The sequence below is a fragment of the Phoenix dactylifera genome, unplaced genomic scaffold (genome assembly GCF_009389715.1).
Source record: "Phoenix dactylifera cultivar Barhee BC4 unplaced genomic scaffold, palm_55x_up_171113_PBpolish2nd_filt_p 001279F, whole genome shotgun sequence".
Lineage (NCBI taxonomy): Eukaryota > Viridiplantae > Streptophyta > Magnoliopsida > Arecales > Arecaceae > Phoenix > Phoenix dactylifera.
Window position 1 is genome coordinate 13,546 of NW_024068612.1, and position 20,008 is coordinate 33,553.

The 20,008-nt window shown below is 51.1% G+C and overlaps 1 protein-coding gene across 1 annotated transcript; it reads left to right on the forward strand.

Annotated features, from left to right (window-relative positions):
• The first annotated feature begins 219 nt into the window (after positions 1-219).
• On the forward strand, positions 220-3,399 carry LOC103697426 (receptor-like protein EIX2). Its single transcript, XM_039121919.1, has one exon. It carries the CDS (start codon positions 220-222, stop codon positions 3,397-3,399), a length of 3,180 nt encoding a protein of 1,059 aa, XP_038977847.1.
• The last annotated feature ends 16,609 nt before the right edge of the window (positions 3,400-20,008 follow it).

Consider the following 20,008-nt stretch of genomic DNA (forward strand, 5'->3'; position numbering starts at 1 on the left):
CACCGAGCAAGCACACCGAAGTCCTCGTAAATATCCCACGGACTTTGGAGTGAATCAGAGTTTTGTGTGGTGTGGAAAGCAGTCTTCGTAAATATCCCACGGACTCTGGACTGTTCCAAGTCATGTGTGGTGTGGAAAGAAGCTTGATCTTGTTGGCGGGTCATGGACGGCAATTTATAGGAATTCAGAGGTCAATTTATTGGCGGGTCATGGACGGCAATGGAATCTTGTTCAGATAAATATAACAACGAGATCCATCTACTCCATCTCACAGCAGCTAAATTCATGGATCTAAAAGGAACCCAGCTTCTACTTTTGTTGTTTGCTTTTCTGTGCTCTCAAGTGAGAAAACTCAATGGAGATTCAATCCCAGGCTGCATGCTGATTGAAAGGAATGCTCTTCTTGGGTTCAAAGCAGGCCTCAAAGATCCCACCAACAGGCTATCTTCTTGGGTCGGTGACGACTGCTGCACATGGGAAGGCGTCGCTTGTGACAACCCGACTGGCCACGTTGTCAAGCTAGACCTCCAAAACCCAGACCAAGATTTCTCATTATCCATTGACGATCTTCCACAGCACAACAAGTGGTCCTTGGGAGGTGAGTTGAGGCCTTCCTTACTTGGTCTGAAGCACCTGAATTATCTTGACCTGAGCATGAACAACTTTGGAGGACTACGCATCCCAGAATTCCTGGGCTCATTCCGTCAGCTAAAATATCTTGACCTCTCCTATGCTGGTTTGGGTGGACTGATCCCACCCCAGCTTGGGAATCTATCGAGCCTCCAATATCTTTATCTCCAAAGTGATATCGACATTATGCCTCCTGTTACTGAATTAAGCATTGATAATGCCCTCTGGATTTCTCATCTTTCTTCTCTACGATATCTGAATATGACGGGTGTGAAATTCAGGGAAGGTGCTCACTGGCTGCAAGCACTAAACATGCTCCCTTCTATTGTTGAGGTACACTTATTATTTTGTGACATCAAGGACATTCCAGCCTCTCTTCCTCATGTGAATTTTTCTTCACTTTCTGTTCTTGATCTTTCTATGAATTACATTAATTCGATGATGCCTGCTTGGTTGTTCAACATAAGTAGCCTCGAGCAGCTTGATCTCAGCAACAATTTTATTCAGGTCATCATTCCGCCTACAATTAAGAATCTAGCTTCGCTCAATTTCCTTGATTTATCTGGTAATCAGTTTCTTGAAGGCAAAATCCCGGGTGCACTTGGGGGTCTGTGTAAGCTGCAGCATTTGCGACTGCGGGGCATTAATATCAGCAAAAAATTGCATGAATTTGACGAAGGTTTTAATGGATGCATCAAAAACAGCCTAGAGACTCTGGAGATGACGGACACCCAGTTTAGCGGTTATTTGCCGGGCTGGTTGGGGGACTTCAGAATGCTCAAAGTTCTGGATTTGAGTGACAACTCAATTTCTGGTCCTATACCTACATCAATTGGGAGACTGTCGGCACTTCAAGAATTACATCTTTCCAATAATAAACTGAATGGGACCATCCCAGGAAGTCTTGCAAGTCTTGCGGAGCTAGTTTCTTTAGACCTTTCCATTAATGAGCTGAATGGGACTATCCCAGGAAGTCTTGGAAGTCTTAAGGAGCTAGTTTTTTTAGACCTTTCCATTAATGAGCTGAATGGGACTATCCCAGGAAGTCTTGGAAGTCTTAAGGAGCTAGTTTTTTTAGACATCCGGTCGAACTTTTTGGTGGGTGTCGTGTCTGAAGATCACTTTGCCAATTTCACCAAATTGAATTATCTAGATTTGTCAGACAACCAATTAATTTTGAATCTGACGTCTCATTGGATCCCCCCTTTTCAGCTTCAAATCTTAAATCTTCGTTCTTGCAAGCTGGGACCACAATTCCCATCGTGGCTCCAGATGCAAAAAAATATTACCGATCTAGATATCTCCAGCAATGGAATTTCAGACAGTGTGCCAGATTGGTTTTGGGGGTCATTTTCCCGGAATATAACTTCCTTGGATATCTCCAGCAATGGAATCACTGGTCCTTTGCCAAATTTTTATTCTTCTGCTATGCTGTCGCTAGACCTATCAAACAATTCATTTTCAGGAGTGATTCATCCTGGTATTGGCAAAAGTATACCTAATTTGCAACATCTCTCCCTTTCCACAAATAATTTAAGCGGTAAAATTCCCTTATCTCTTTGTCGGCCCGAGTTTTGGGTATTTGATCTTTCAAAAAATCACTTGTTGGGTGAGCTCCCTGATTGCTGGAACCAATCTTCTGGTATCACTGTCATGGATTTTTCAAGCAACAATCTATCTGGAAGCATTCCACCATCAATCTGTTCATTACAAGGGTTCGAGTCGTTGCATTTGAGTAACAATAATCTATCAGGAGAACTCCCATTATCCTTGAAGAGTTGTGTGAGTTTAGGAACTCTTGATCTTGGACATAATGGATTCATTGGTACAATACCTACTTGGATAGGAGAAAGTTTGTTGTTCTTGAGTATCCTTCGCTTACGATCAAACAAGCTTGTTGGAAATATTCCTCCTAATCTATCAAGACTAAGTGTTCTTCAAATCTTGGATCTTGCTAATAACAATTTATCAGGAACCATTCCTTCGAGCTTTGAGAACTTCACTACCATGAAAGTGTTACAGGGGACTTACGGAGACATTTCAGATTATCTTTATTACAATGAAAATTTGCAAGTGACCATGAAAGGAAGGGACAATGAGTTTTCCAGATTCCTTTTTCTTGTGATTGCTATGGACCTTTCAGGCAATAACTTGTCTGGTAAAATACCAGAAGAACTAGCCAACCTTCTTGGACTAGTGAGCTTAAACTTGTCTGGAAATCATCTGACAGGAGAGATCACAGAAAAGATTGGTGCATTACGACAGTTGCAGTCACTTGACTTATCAAGAAACAACCTTTACGGTGGAATTCCTTCAAGCATGATTGCCCTATCCTTTTTGAGTTACTTGAACTTATCATATAACAACTTGTCAGGAAGAATTCCATTAGGTAATCAGCTTCAAACCTTCACTGACCCGTCTATCTACGCTGGTAATTCTGGTCTTTGTGGGTTCCCATTAGCTCAAAAGTGCAAAGATGACAAGACAAATCAAGGTCCAAATGCTGTTGGAGGGGATGAACAAAATGATAATGCCATGGATGAAGAAGGATCTGAAATCGAGTGGCTGTATATGAGCATGGGGCTAGGATTCGCAGTCGGTTTATGGGCCGTTTTTGGTCCATTATTATTCAACAGAAAATGGAGAGAAGCCTATTTTCGACTTATAGATCAAGTTTATGATATGGTTTACGTGGCCCTGGCAGTGTCCTTCAATAGGTTGAAAGAGCACAATGCTGTAGCACGATTGTTTATGATATGGTCTACATAAACTTTTTTCTCTTTTTTTTTGTTTTTTTAAAGTGTTTGTAAAAATGTTCAAAATGAATTATCAGTACTCAAACCCTAGTTTTATACATGGAACCTTGTACCTGTACTAGTCTAATAAAATAACAAAGTTCAAACTAACACACTTAATCAAGAGAGAATTGCTAATTATGGTTTGGGGGTCAAGTCATATGTCATGCATAAATTATTTGAGCTTAGAGAACTAAACTCTTGTGAATGTGCTCTGTGGACCAAACATGAACTTATATGGTCTACATTAACTTTTTTTCTTTTTTCTGTTTTTTTAAAGTGTTTGTAAAAATGTTCAAAATGAATTATTTGTACTCAAACTCTAGCTTGTACCTGTACTACTCTAATAAAATAATAAAGTTCAAATTAACACACTTACTTAATCAAGAAAGAATTGTTAATTATGGTTTGGGGGTCAAGTCATATATCATGCATAAATTATTTGAGCTTAGAGGACTAAACTCATGTGAATGTGCTCTGCAGACCAAACATGAACTTATTTGAATTTAAAATGGTTTGAGCTCGGAAGATTGCACTCGTAGGTGCAGGAGATTACACCTAATTTATTTGGTTAGCAAATTAAGGAATTAGAACTTTGCTTATTCTTGATATATATGTTATAAAGTTGGCTCTATCTCAAAGCTTTGCTCGATCTATGAGCTCACAAGCTTTTCATCTGTTACACTATGTGAGTTGTCACATATGATAGACCATCTTCCAAAAAATAAAATAAAACAGATAGGTTATTGTTGGAATCCCTCGCACGCCGCAGAAAATTTCAGAAAAATTCTGCGCGCAGCGGAAGAAATGCGCGAGATCCCGTTCATCTCATGAACTTATTTTAAAACCGATGTTCGTAGATAGATTAGGATTAAATACTTTTTACATGATTTGAAAGATCAGATCTTCACCTTGTGTGGGTAGATATTCACCGCAATCTGATGATCGTGGTATTTGTTGGAAGGTTCGGTTGAAGCCGCACACGCATCCGGCCTCTACGGGTATCCACACGAGGCAGAGGACCAATCCAAACTCACTAATCTCCCCGGGGTGCTAGCTCCCTTGTAGAAATACGTTTTGATGGCTGAAATCCTCTCTTTTGAATCAACTCTTGATTGCCTTAGAGAGGAGGAAGAAGGATGGATCAAAAGGAAGAAGGCAAAACCCCTTTGCAGCCTGTTGGGGGAAAAACCCTAAGTCATACCGCCACGGAGGCGCTCGGCTAGAGAGCGCCGACCGGAAAGGTGCTCGGCCAAAGAGTGCCGACCAGAAAGCACCAACCAGAGGGGTGCTCGGCTAGAGAGCGCCAATCCGAAAAGATGCTCGGCCCAAGAGTGCCGACCGGAGCGCCAAGAGGTGCTCGGACCAACCAACACGTCCCAAGTAGGGATGCTCGGCTAGAAAGAGCCGACCAGAAGAACGCCGACTAGAAGAACGCCGACCAGAGAAGCGCTCAACTAGAAAGCGCTGACTAGAGACAGCGCCAAATAGAGGCGCTCAGCTAGAAGGTGTTCGCCCAAAGGGCGCCGACCAGGAGTACTCGAAGCAACCCCGCCACAGGGCGCCCCTATGGGCGACCGGCTCGGCTCGGCACCCTTGCCGAGCCGATGCCTTCACTAATACTCCTCCCCGCCTAACTTTCTCGAAAGGCCTGGCGGCTATACACGCGACTCTACTACAACCTGCCACTATCTCCAAGCCATCAAGGCGTAAGATCTTCGCAGGTATTCGGCACGACCTGCCATTAATGCATGAGACTCCCTCAAGTCTCCGATGCACCCAGTCATTTAATGAGCACGGCCCAAGACGATCTTCGGATCACTGAACCATCAGAGCGTATGGCTCTCCCTGACTGCCGGTTCATTCGGTAATAAATGCACTTACCATCCACGGACCCCAGGCCCACCACAGCCGGCGGTTCAACCACTCCAACAGGTCCGATCGACCGTGACAACTCCCTGATTCCGGTCCGATTCGGTCCCGTTCTCCACTATGCCATTAATGGGCCAAATCGTGCCCAATTATTACAAAAGAGGACAAACCTCCTGTCACCTCCCAGGTAACAAAAATCCTTCTATAAAAGGAAACCTGGGGGGAAAAGGATAGGGGGACCCCCGGACAGAACCCTCCTGGACCGGGTGAAAAGAAGCAAACAGCACAGACACAACGGAGGATATCACCCTCTTCATCTTCTTCATCTTATCCACATATTCCGGCTGTCTTCTCCATATACTCTCTTCCTTGCTCTCTCCACATATCTGCCCCCTCTGACTTAAGCATCGGAGGGCCGGCGCCGGGGAGCCCGGCCACCGGCTTTTTGCAGGACTTACACCCCTCCAGGAGGACGTCACCAGTCGGCGCGCCGCCGACCACCATCCCTGCGGCGGAGCTCCTCCTTCCCCGGCTTCGCGGCGGCCCCCGGGTCCAATTTCCAGCAACAGTTGGCGCTAGAGGAAGGGCCCGAGTTCGCTGCCATGAAGCTAAGAAGCAAAGGGGCTTCCAATGCCTCTCGACGTCCTCCACCCAGTCCTGAGCATTCCGTCCGGAACTCGCCACCTCCGGCCGAGTCAACCCCTCAAGTTCGGCCGGAGCAGTTTGATGCCCTGGTGCAACAAGTGCAAGCCTTGGCTACCGCTGTCCAAAGCTTGCAACCTAGGGGCATCCCAACGGCACCGCCTCCTCCGGCTCCAGCTCAACCGGAGCCTCCTACAAGCGGACTTCCCCTTCGAGGTCAGGACTCCCAAGTCCAGGCCTCCCTCTGGAGAGAGCACCCAGCCAGAGGCTACGGAGGCTGGCCATAGCCTTCAGAAGCTGAGTCGGTTCCAGGGCAACCTGTGCTCGAACGAACCGCTGCAGCGATCCTCCAGAATGATGAACTCGACAAGAAGGTCGAGAAGCTGGAGCGCCAAATCCAGGCACTCCACGGGAGAAAATCAGGACGTGATAACGACTTCGAGTTCACTATGAAGTCACCCTTCTCCCCGGAGATCGAAGATGAACCGGTCCCACTACGGTTCAAGATGCCCCAGGTGGAGCCCTACAACGGCAAGGCTGATCTCCTTGACCACCTGGAGAGTTACCGGGTCTTAATGGCCCTACAAGGAGCCTCGGAGGCCATGATGTGCAAAGCTTTTCCGGCGACACTCCGAGGGCCAGCCCGGCTTTGGTTCACCGGGCTGAAGCCGAGTACTGTCTCTTCCTTTGAGCAGCTCGGCAGACAATTTGCTGGCAACTTTGCCGCCAGCCAGCCCCAGCGGCGGACATCCGACTCCCTCCTTGATATCAAACAAAAGGAGGGAGAATCCTTCAAGGAGTACTTGGACCGGTTCACCGCCGCAACATGGGAGGTCCGGGAGCTTGACCAGTCAATCGCCATGTCAGCGTTGAAGACTGGAGCCCGGTCCTACAGATTCCTCTTCTCGATCGAGAAGAATTTCCCCACGGACCTCACCGAAATGTTCGCTCGGGCGCGGAAGTATGCCAAGGCAGAAGAAGCCGTGGCGGTTAGGCGGGGCGGGGCTGAGCAGAACCCCAAGAAGAGACGTCGCGAGGAGCGCGGCCAGCCCAGAAGCCCGTCTCCGCGACGAGCTAAGAATCCGCCCCGCTCGAAGAGTCCACCCCGGTTGAGAGGACCGCCACAGCAGAGGTCACCACTCCGCCCGAGGTTCCCACTGCAGGCCCGTGCACCCGAAGGGAGGTATGAAAAGTATACTCCCCTCAATACTCCTCGGGCTGAAATCCTCATGGAAATTGAGGGTCGGGATTGCATCCGGCTCCCACCTCTGAAGCAGCTAGACACCAGAATCCGGCGCGATCTCCGGAAGTATTGCCGTTTCCACCGGGATCACGGCCATAATACCGAGGATTGTTATCAGCTCCGAAATGAGATCGAAGCACTCATTCGCCGAGGGGTGCTCGATCGGTTTGTGCAAGGCCGGCGTGAAGAGAAGAAGCCAGCCGAAGGAGCAGCACAGTCTGAAGGTTCAAATGCCAACAGGCCCATCGCCGGCGTCATCAACACTATCCGAGGCGGGACCTCGACTGGGGAAGCCTCAGGGGAAGAAGCCTCCTCAAAGCGCCCGCGCACCTCTGAAGCCATCTCCTTCTCAGATGATGATCTAGAGGGAGTCGAAACTCCCCATGATGATGCCGTGGTCATCTCCATGATCATAAATAAATTTGATGTAAAACGCATCCTGGTTGATAATGGAAGCTCGGCGAATGTTTTGTATATTGGTGCTTATTGTAAAATGGGGATGACAAAAGAACAACTACGGAGGATGAATGCTCCGCTAGTTGGATTCACCGGGGATTCAGTCCCAGTAGAGGGCGAGATCGACCTTCTGGTCACAGCCGGGCTCGCCCCTCGTGAAAGTACCGTGGGTATGAGCTTCCCTGTAATACGCCTGCCCTCGGTTTACAACGCCATCCTCGGAAGGCCAGGACTCAACGCCCTCCGAGCAGCGGTCTCAACTCACCACCTGCTGATGCGATTCCCTACCAGCCAGGGAGTCAGTGAAGTTCGAGGGGACCAAATGGTGGCAAGACGATGCTACCTAGCGACCCACGAAGCAAGACAACCAGCCGAGGTGCCTGCCCCAACGACTGACCAGCCCTCAACTGAAGTTATGGAGGCCCGGGTCAACCCCCAGAAAGAGCGGGTAGAGCCTGGTGAGTTGTTAATTCAAGTTCCCTTACGAGAGGACTTTCCCGAGCTAACCGTGCAGGTCGGCTCTGGCCTTGGCGAACACGAGAGGAGTCGCCTCGTCAACTTCCTACGGGACAACATGGATATCTTCGCATCGTCGCCTGCAGACATGCCGGGGATAGATCCGGAGGTCATGGTCCACCGGCTTCAGGTGAAGCCGACCTGCAAGCCCGTGCGACAAAAGAAGCGAGGCGCCGCCCCTGAACGACAACGAGCAGCAGCCGAAGAGGTCGGCAAGCTCCTTGAAACCGGCTTCATCCGGGAGATATCCTACCCGGAATGGCTCGCCAATGTGGTCCTCGTCAAGAAAGCCAGCGGAAAGTGGCGTATGTGCGTGGACTACACCGACCTGAATAAAGCCTGCCCGAAGGACAGCTTTCCACTTTCCAGCATTGACCAGCTCGTGGACTCCACCTCGGGTCACGAGCTGCTGGCATTCATGGACGCCTTTTCCGGATACAACCAGATCCGCATGGCGCCAGAAGATGAGGAAAAGACAGCCTTCATCACCGACGGGGGAACCTACTGCTACAAAGTGATGCCGTTCGGTCTAAAAAATGCCGGGGCAACTTATCAAAGGCTGGTCAGCCGGATCTTCAAAGACCAAATAGGCCGAAACATGGAGGTCTACGTGGATGACATGCTGGTGAAAAGCAAGGCGGCGCAAGACCACATAGCCGACCTCAATGAAGCATTCTCCACACTCCGAAAGTACCAGATGAAGCTCAACCCAGCTAAATGTGCATTCGGGGTCACCTCCGGCAAATTCCTCGGCTTCATCATTACACAACGAGGAATTGAGGCCAATCCAGAAAAGATCCGAGCCCTCCAAGAGATGACACCTCCCAGGACGGTTAAAGAGGTACAGCGGCTCACGGGCCGAGTGGCAGCCCTCGGGAGATTCATCTCTCGCTCAGCCGAGCGCTGCCTTCCATTCTTTGCAGCCCTCAAGAAGCCGAAGAACTTTTTGTGGTCGGACAAGTGCCAGCAATCTTTTGAAGAGCTCAAGCACCTACTGGCTTCCCCTCCCCTGCTCATGAAGCCTCAACAGGGTGAGCTCCTCTACCTGTATCTAGCTGTCTCCCCTGTAGCAGTAAGCTCGGTCCTGGTCCGAGAGCAGGGCAAACTCCAGAAGCCAGTATATTACACCAGTCGGGTCTTAAGGGACGCCGAGACCCGATACTCCAAGCTTGAGAAGACCGCCTATGCTTTGGTCATCTCGGCTCGGAGGCTCCGACCCTACTTCCAAGCTCATACAGTGGCTGTGCTGACTGACCAGCCGGTCAAGCAGATCCTGCAGAGATCAGATCGTGCAGGCCGGATCACTAAATGGGCCATTGAGCTCGGGGAATTCGACATCGAGTACCGGCCCAGACCGGCGATCAAAGCACAAGCACTCGCAGACTTTATAGTCGAGTGCACCATACCGGATGAGGTCGAGCCTGAACCTGAGCCACCGCTGGAGCAGACCCCGAGTTTGACATGGACTCTACATGTCGATGGCTCTTCAAACTCGGGGGGTAGCGGAGCAGGATTTATTCTCACCAGCCCGGAGGGGGTGGTCGCCGAGCAGGCCCTGCGCCTCGAGTTTCCTGCCTCCAATAACATGGCGGAGTACGAAGCGCTCGTCGCCGGGCTTAAGCTAGCCAAAGAGCTAGGAGTGAAGGACTTGAAGGCCTTCAGTGATTCTCAGCTCGTCGTCAACCAAATTGTGGGCGACTTCGAAGCCAGAGACCCGACCATGCAGAAGTATCTTCAGAAGGTACGGGATCTCGTTTCGACCTTGGAGTCCTTTCATATTCAACATATTGCCAAAGGAACGCCAATGTTCAGCGCCGGCCCTCGGCTCCTTTGACTTCTATCAGCTCCCCTTGGCCCTTTGCCCAGTGGGGGATTGACATTCTAGGGCCATTTCCATTGGCCACCGGGCAAAGGAAGTTCCTGGTCGTCTCCATCGACTACTTCACAAAGTGGGTAGAAGCCGAGCCCCTCGCCCGGATCACCGAGCAGAAGATGCGGAATTTCGTCTGGAAGTCCATCATTTGCAGATTCGGGCTTCCCCGCATCCTTATCTCTGACAACGGTCGCCAGTTCGACAACATCCATTTCAGAGAGTTCTGCTCCGAGCTTGGCATTGACCATTGCTTCACCTCGGTCGCGCACCCTCAGACGAACGGAAAAACCGAGGTAACAAATCGTACTATCTTGCAGGGTCTCAAAGCCAGGCTCGACAAATCCAAAGGACAATGGGTCGAAGACCTATACAATGTCCTGTGGGCTTACCGGACTATGTTCCGCGTCCCCACCGGCGAGACTCCCTTCAACCTAACATATGGGACGGAGGCCGTCATTCCACTAGAGATTGGGCTCCCCTCTCCAAGAGTCGAGCACCACGATGCCAGCTCCAACTCTTCGCAGCTCAGAGGCAACCTCGACCTGATCGAGGAAACAAGGGAGGTCTCCCGAGTGCGTATGGCGAGGTACCAGCAAAAAACAGCTCAGTACTACAACGCCAGGGTCAAAGTCAAATCTTTCAGACCAGGGGACCTTGTCCTCAGAAGAGCTGAAGCCTCCCGACCAACTGAGCAAGGAAAGCTGGCCCCGAATTGGGAAGGACCATACCGAGTCACGCGTATTCGCCGACCCGGGACTTACAAGCTAGAGTCCCTAGACGGGACTCCCATTCCGCGGAGCTGGAGCTCTGAAAATCTCCGCGTGTACCACCAGTAGAACCCTAAGGGGTTCCCCATTATTCAACCATTGAATTTCATTCTGTGAATTTCATTTCACAATAAACTGATGGTTTGCGAACTTATTCCGAGCTCACCAATTTTCCTGATTATTTCATGGCATCAGGTTTATTCTTCTTCCCTGACCACGGTTGGGATGCCCCGATGCCTCGGGATGATGGAGTACCTGCGTGGACTCCCTGAAGATGTCCGTGAGTTCGTGGTGCGCTCTCCATCAACCAACGAGCTCGGCTCGTTCTCCTACCCTGGCCACGGTCAGGATGCCCCGAGACGTCGGGATGCCCCGGTTACCGGGAAGCTCGAGATGTCGAGACATGAGTAGCGGTCCTCTCTGATCGGACGAGCTCGGCTCGTGCTCCATCGATTATTGAGTAGCGGTCCTCTCTGACCGGACGAGCTCAGCTCGTACTCCATCGACTATGAGTAGCGGTCCTCTCTGACCGGACGAGCTCGGCTCGTGCTCCATCGACTATTGAGTAGCGGTCCTCTCTGACCGGACGAGCTCGGCTCGTGCTCCATCTATTGAGTAGCGGTCCTCTCTGACCGGACGAGCTCGGCTCGTGCTCCATCGACTATGAGTAGCGGTCCTCTCTGACCGGACGAGCTCGGCTCGTGCTCCATCGACTATTGAGTAGCGGTCCTCTCTGACCGGACGAGCTCGGCTCGTGCTCCATCTATTGAGTAGCGGTCCTCTCTGACCGGACGAGCTCGGCTCGTGCTCCATCGACTATGAGTAGCGGTCCTCTCTGACCGGACGAGCTCGGCTCGTGCTCCATCGACTATGAGTAGCGGTCCTCTCTGACCGGACGAGCTCGGCTCGTGCTCCTACCCCGACCTCGGCCGGGATGCCTCGAGACGTCGAGATGCCCCGGTTTATCGGGATGCCCCGATGCGTTGGGATGCGGTCTTCATTGACCAAGACGAGCTCGGCTCGCTGTCCGCCGGCTCCAGCCGACGAGCTCGGCTCGTTCTCCATCGCCGGATTTCTCTGCCTATGTTCTCAAAGAACGGAGTCCGAGCAGAGAAGCGTCTTCAGTCGCCTAGGCGCAAGGACGCACACGGTACAAGGTACCCATTTATTTAATGTTTTTACATTATCTATTCTGCTTTTGGATTTCTCTGCCGACGTCCCCAAAGAACGGAGTCCGAGCAGAGAAGCGTCTTCAGTCGCCTAGGCGCAAGGACGCACACGGTACAAGGTACCCATTTATTTAATATTTTTACATTATCTATTCTGCTTTTGGATTTCTCTGCCGACGTCCCCAAAGAACGGAGTCCGAGCAGAGAAGCGTCTTCAGTCGCCTAGGCGCAAGGACGCACACGGTACAAGGTACCCATTTATTTAATGTTTTTACATTATCTATTCTGCTTTTGGATTTCTCTGCCGACGTCCCCAAAGAACGGAGTCCGAGCAGAGAAGCGTCTTCAGTCGCCTAGGCGCAAGGATGCACACGGTACAAGGTACCCATTTATTTAATGTTTTTACATTATCTATTCTGCTTTTGGCTTTCTCTGCCGACGTCCCCAAAGAACGGAGTCCAAGCAGAGAAGCGTCTTCAGTCGCCTTGGCGCAAGGACGCACACGGTACAAGGTACCCATTTATTTAATGTTTTTACATTATCTATTCTGCTTTTGGATTTCTCTGCCGACGTCCCCAAAGAACGGAGTCCAAGCAGAGAAGCGTCTTCAGTCGCCTCGGCGCAAGGACGCACATGGTACAAGGTACCCATTTATTTAATATTTTTACATTATCTATTCTGCTTTTGGATTTCTCTGCCGACGTCCCCAAAGAACGGAGTCCGAGCAGAGAAGCGTCTTCGGTCGCCTAGGCGCAAGGACGCACACGGTACAAGGTACCCATTTATTTAATGTTTTTACATTATCTATTCTGCTTTTGGATTTCTCTGCCGACGTCCCCAAAGAACGGAGTCCGAGCAGAGAAGCGTCTTCAGTCGCCTAGGCGCAAGGACGCACACGGTACAAGGTACCCATTTATTTAATGTTTTTACATTATCTATTCTGCTTTTGGATTTCTCTGCCGACGTCCCCAAAGAACGGAGTCCGAGCAGAGAAGCGTCTTCAGTCGCCTAGGCGCAAGGACGCACACGGTACAAGGTACCCATTTATTTAATGTTTTTACATTATCTATTCTGCTTTTGGATTTCTCTGCCGACGTCCCCAAAGAACGGAGTCCAAGCAGAGAAGCGTCTTCAGTCGCCTCGGCGCAAGGACGCACACGGTACAAGGTACCCATTTATTTAATGTTTTTACATTATCTATTCTGCTTTTGGATTTCTCTGCCGACGTCCCCAAAGAACGGAGTCCAAGCAGAGAAGCGTCTTCAGTCGCCTCGGCGCAAGGACGCACACGGTACAAGGTACCCATTTATTTAATGTTTTTACATTATCTATTCTGCTTTTGGATTTCTCTGCCGACGTCCCCAAAGAACGGAGTCCGAGCAGAGAAGCGTCTTCAGTCGCCTAGGCGCAAGGACGCACACGGTACAAGGTACCCATTTATTTAATATTTTTACATTATCTATTCTGCTTTTGGATTTCTCTGCCGACGTCCCCAAAGAACGGAGTCCGAGCAGAAAAGCGTCTTCAGTCGCCTAGGCGCAAGGACGCACACGGTACAAGGTACCCATTTATTTAATGTTTCTACATTATCTATTCTGTTCTTGGATTTTTCTCTGTCGATGTCCTCAAAGAACGGACACCGAGCAGAGGAGCGTCTTCAATCGCCTCGACGAAGGAGTGCTCACGACACCAGCACAATTATACTAAGCCCGGTGAATCCCCGTCACGAGCTGACGAGTATTCAACCCGTTCATCGGAAAAGAATCCGACCCGCCCCGGCAATGTGGGGCTCGGACCCGAAGTTTAAGTCCCAGTGACCGCTTTAGAGCTTGGTCGAAATCTGGGCTAGGCTCGGAAGGACTCTCCGAGCCCAAATCCTTTGAGCACAAGCGTTGCTTTACCGCTGGTCGAAGGGCCGAGTAATGGAGCTCGGCAAGCCGAACCTAAACCCAAACCCTGTGGCGGGCGAAATTAGAGGCCATAGAGCCCATCTCCTTGGAGCCTAAAATGGATCCGAGCAGAAAAACTTGGGACTATAACAGAATAGTTTCCAAAAATATGTATTCATTTCAAAAAGGCCCGTAGGCTAAGTACAAAATTCGGGTTCGGCCCTTACAAGTACGGGAGGCCATCCCGACTTTACAAAACAAAACAAAATTATACTCTAAGGCCCGAGCCCGACCACTTTGGCTTCGGCAGTGTCGGGAGTGGCGGGCTCAGCAGTCGGGACCTCCTCGGCCTCGGCAGCGATGGGAGTAGCCTCGGGGGCGGCTTCGGTCGCCTCAGCCTCCGGAGCATCCGCCTCCGCATCCGGCCTTTCGACCCCTGCTCCCGGTTGGAGCAAGTTCACGTCAAAATCCGGGAGGAGCCGCCGCAATTGATTGCGGAAATCCCGGAAGCCCTGGATCAACCCATTCACGCCTTCCTCTTCCAGGAGGTTGCGGAACTCCTCCGACTCGCGAAAGAGCGCCACCGCGCTCTGAGCTTGCTCCCGAGCCTCGAGCTCCCGAGCCTCGTGGTAGGTGGCCTTCTTCTCGAGGGTTTTTATTTCCCGCTCGAGCTCCGAATGTCGGAGGCGGGCATTCCCCACCTCCTGCTCGCGGGAGACCAGCGCCTGCTCGACTTCGGCCAATCGAGCCTCAGCAGCACGCAGCTCGGACCTCGCCAACGCATGCGCGCCCTTTTCCTCATCGAGCTCGGCGGTAAGGGCTCGAATTCTTCCCTCGGATGCTCCGACCTTTTCTTGGAGCACCTGTCGTTCGGCCTCAGAGGCCTGGTACTTCGCCTCGGCGGCCGTGTACCTTGTCTGGGCCTCGTCATACCCACACTGGCACCTCCGGGCCTTCTCCCGGTATTCTTGGACTAGGTGCATCAGCATCTCCGTCTCGTGCAAATACTATAAAAGAGACGAAAAGAAAAACATAAGGCGCCACTAGTAGAAAATCTATACAGATTACACAGGTGGAGAATTTTACTTACCCGGACGGCGTTGCAGCGAGTAAAGTCCATGAAAGCATTATAGCTCATGGACTGTATCGTGGCCCGGTCGGCCGGGAGCAGCGCGACCCGAAATACTTCGCGCGCCACTCGAGGGTTTTCGAGGGCTGAATCGCCCTCGAATACCGACCAGGTGAGTGCAAGAGGCACTCGCTCCTCCGAGCCTGATGGGCCCGGAAGGCCAGCTTCGGCTGGCCTAGGCGGAGCCGACCCCGAGGCTCCCTGACTGCTCCCCGGCTCGGAGCTAGGGGGCTGGGGTCGCACAAGCGGCCGATCTAACCGCCGCACAACTATGGCGGGGCGTGCAAGCACGGGACCCGCAGAACTCCTCCCCTGGTCGGCAACTGAAGCATCCTGCCGACCAGGAATCTGCGTCAAGGGCGCCGGGCATGGGGGCGCCATCGAGGCTCCTCTGGAGCTCGAGCCCCCGGAATCCGCGCCCTCCCTCCGACCAGCTTCGGGGCGCGCGGGCTGAGAAGGACCCGCCTCGGAGTGAGCGGGGCGAAAAGGACCCGCCTCGGCCACTGCTGCTACCGGAGGCGCCGGGGTCGCCGGGGTCGCCGAGACCTTCTGTTTTTTCCTCGGCTCGGTGGGCTCGCCCGAGAGCTCGGCTGCCCTCTTTTGGAAGCGGGCGTAGAGGACTTCGCTTTTCGTCACCATCTTTGCGATATCTGCAGTGGCAAAAAGGATTAGAACATTAGAACAGTAAGGAAATAAATACACCCTGAAATTACTCTTACCATGGGGACGCGCCGAGCTCAAGCCCATGTTTACCAAAGCGTCCTCACATATGCGGCCGTTCAGTAAGATGCCGTCCCCGAAGCTGCGGGTGGCGTCGAGGATCCCCTGCTCACGTGGAGAAAGTCTGGGGGGTTTGTTGATGGACTTGAGCTGAGCCGGTCCCCACCGTGGGTCAAACCCCCAGGACTGTACAGAACCAAGGAAGAAGAATTTCTCCTTCCAGCCATGAATGGACGAGGGGGCACCATGAAAGAGTGGCCGACCCGCCCGAAGGACGATGTAAAGCCACTCTCCGTCTCCCGGATTCGACTTAAAAATAAAAAAACGCCGGAAGACGTTGACAGAAGTCGGAATCCCCTGCAGTAAACACAGGGATAGAAAACCGACCACCGTCCTCCAGGCGTTCGGAGTGAGTTGCGCCGGAACCAACTGGCACACCGTTAGCAACTCATTCACGAAGCCGTGAAGAGGAAATCGGAGGCCGGCCCAGAGCGATTCCAGATGCACTCCGATCCGGCCTACCGGAGGATCGGTTATCCGGTCCCTCCGCCTGGCGGGCTCCAAACGGAACCCGTAAAGAGGGAAGAACCACTCTTCGGTCATCTCGACCTCCAGGACGCTCATGGTGGACTCAACTTCGCTAGGGAGAGAACCCATTGCAAGCGAGAAAAAGAAATCAAAAAGAAGAGGGACCTGAGGGAAATGCCGGAGAGAAGGAACTTCGGCCTGAGGAAGACTGGAAGGAAAGCTAGAAGCAGAAGGCAATAGAAAGAGGACAAGGGGCCAGGGGAGAGTTTAAATAGACCTCCCCAACGGCCCAGATCAGCGAGAAAAATGCTGTATCCTGTTTAGATGGCGACGCGTGTCGGTCCAAAAGACAGAACGACGCATTTAATTAGGGCTAGCGCTTCGGATGCCGAAGCGCCCCATCAGATCGTGCGGCCCCATCATGAGCCCACGACGAGAGGACGCTTCGCAAAAAGTGTCCCAATAATGAGACTCTTCGGGAAAAGAGAGACGCCGCCTATTAAAGGCACCTCAAAGCGCTCGATAATTCAAAACGCACAACAAATTAAAATTTTCGGAATCCGTAATGCCCCAACTAAAGCTACTTCCCACGCTCCAGCTGGTAGCCAACTGGAACTCGGAAGTCGGGGGGTAGTGTTGGGGGAAAAACCCCAAGTCATACCGCCACGGAGGCGCTCGGCTAGAGAGCGCCGACCGGAAAGGTGCTCGGCCAAAGAGTGCCGACCAGAAAGCACCAACCAGAGGGGTGCTCGGCTAGAGAGCGCCAATCCGAAAAGATGCTCGGCCCAAGAGTGCCGACCGGAGCGCCAAGAGGTGCTCGGACCAACCAACACGTCCTAAGTAGGGATGCTCGGCTAGAAAGAGCCGACCAGAAGAACGCCGACCAGAAGAACGCCGACCAGAGAAGCGCTCAACTAGAAAGCGCTGACTAGAGACAGCGCCAAATAGAGGCGCTCAGCTAGAAGGTGTTCGCCCAAAGGGCGCCGACCAGGAGTACTCGAAGCAACCCCGCCACAGGGCGCCCCTATGGGCGACCGGCTCGGCTCGGCACCCTTGCCGAGCCGATGCCTTCACTAATACTCCTCCCCGCCTAACTTTCTCGAAAGGCCTGGCGGCTATACACGCGACTCTACTACAACCTGCCACTATCTCCAAGCCATCAAGGCGTAAGATCTCCGCAGGTATTCGGCACGACCTGCCATTAATGCATGAGACTCCCTCAAGTCTCCGATGCACCCAGTCATTTAATGAGCACGGCCCAAGACGATCTCCGGATCACTGAACCATCAGAGCGTATGGCTCTCCCTAACTGCCGGTTCATTCGGTAATAAATGCACTTACCATCCACGGACCCCAGGCCCACCACAGCCGGCGGTTCAACCACTCCAACAGGTCCGATCGACCGTGACAACTCCCTGATTCCGGTCCGATTCGGTCCCGTTCTCCACTACGCCATTAATGGGCCAAATCGTGCCCAATTATTACAAAAGAGGACAAACCTCCTGTCACCTCCCAGGTAACAAAAATCCTTCTATAAAAGGAAACCTGGGGGGAAAAGGATAGGGGGACCCCCGGACAGAACCCTCCTAGACCGGGTGAAAAGAAGCAAACAGCACAGACACAACGGAGGATATCACCCTCTTCATCTTCTTCATCTTATCCACATATTCCGGCTGTCTTCTCCATATACTCTCTTCCTTGCTCTCTCCACATATCTGCCCCCTCTGACTTAAGCATCGGAGGGCCGGCGCCGGGGAGCCCGGCCACCGGCTTTTTGCAGGACTTACACCCCTCCAGGAGGACGTCACCAGTCGGCGCGCCGCCGACCACCGTCCCTACGGCGGAGCTCCTCCTTCCCCGGCTTCGCGGCGGTCCCCGGGTCCAATTTCCAGCAACACAGCCTTTTCCTTTTTCTTTTCTTTTGGAACCAAAGAAGAGAGGGTGGAAGGGCTACATGCCTCCTTTTTCTTTGTTTGCTGGTGGCTGAAACCCAAGAGAAAGAGGCTGTCCCACGGCACAAAAACCAACAGAGGGGTAGGCTCTCTCACGGCACAAAAAGGAGAAGAGAGATCCATCATGTGGGCCGCCCCTTATTTCCCTTTTTTTTATTTGTTTGTTTGCCGGCTGAATACCCAAGGGAAGGGAGGGCCATCACGGCTGAAAATCCAAGAAAGGAGATGGTCCTTCATGGCTGAAAAGAGAGAGGGAGGAAAAATTAGGGTGCTGCCCCCTTTCTCTCTCTTATATATGGCATGTGGAGCTCCTAAGAAAAGAGGAGGGTCCTTATCTCTAAGAAAAGAGGAGGGGCGTCACGTATTCAGCCAAAAGGAGGGGCGTAGCCCCTCCCTCTTCTCCCTATTTCACGCACGCCCACTTAATCCAATTAAGTGGGGTGTGGGGCCATGTACAAGATGGGTCTAATCCTCTTCCAAAGAGGATTGAATGCACCCATTTCTTTTTTCCTCCAAATCCTAATCTAATTAGGATTCAATTGAACCATGACTCAATTGACCTCTTCAATCCTAATCCAATTAGAAGTCTTTTAATTAATTAGATTAAAATTAATTAGGACTTAAAAATTCTAATCTAATTAGGACTTATTAAATTTCAGTCCTAATCCAATTAGGACTTTAGAAATTCTACTCCAAGTAGGACTTTAGAAATTTAATTTGAAGTCCTAATCTAATTAGGATTCTAGGAATCCTACTCCAAGTAGGACTCGTATTTAATATGATCAAGTCCAATTAATTAAATCCAATTAATTCAATTAAATTTAATCAAATTGCGATTATTCCTTCTTCAACTCACTAACTCTTAGTGGGTTTACCAATTATCAATCAAATTGATAATTATAAATTATTTGTGATTCCAAAACACAATTCAACCATCGGATCGGTCAATACCTCTAATGTGTGTGACCCCATAGGTTATATTCTGTCTGGTAGTGAGATATATTGCGATCTCTATCACAATATCATTAAAAACTCCTTTCAATGGGTTGGAACAATTCCAACTCAACTCACCAGGGATCATCGACCATCAAGATGGTCCCCGTGAGTCTCACCATCCGCCAGTGACACCTAGCAGTATGTAGTGGCTACCCAGCAGAATAGAATGATGAACCTCTAGGTATAGTTATCGTGTGATACAGTCCTTCTATCGTGGATCTCTACAGAATGGAGGTCATGGATAACTCGTCAAACCCCATCGTCTGTCATATGTCAAGATTTATTCGACTTAAGTTCGAGAGTGGAAAAACTCTTTCTCCACTGTACGTACTGCCCCGGCCGAGGCCTTACGAACTTAGTTTAATAAATCACATAGGATCATTCCTTATCTACCAAGGTTGATAGATTCCATGTAGGTGCATACCATACTCCTACAGTGAACCTACTGCAGCCAATCTACACTACAAGGACCCATATGGCTAGAGACATGTATACGTGCAGTCAAATTGCAATAACCTCACTATGAATAGCCGAAGCACCGCAGGTTACAGGACTAGTCACACTACTGCAACATCAAGCAAGTCACTGACGAGTGGATAGATATCCAAGTGACTTCTTGTCTTGGTCACGCTCAGTACCCTTGTTCTCTAACAAGCACCCGCACTATCACTTTAGTGTCCCTACACTGTTGACTCGAGTCTGCACCACAAGCCCCGCACTCCGTAGGGATCCCCAAACCACGCCGACTCAGTCAAATTGCAATAACTTCACTGTGAATAGCCGAAGCACCGCAGGTTAAAGGACTAGTCACACTACTGCAACATCAAGCAA

Coding starts and splice junctions, on each gene's coding strand:
- LOC103697426 (XM_039121919.1), top strand. CDS start 220: ATGGAATCTTGTTCAGATAAATATAACAACGAGATCCATCTACTCCAT.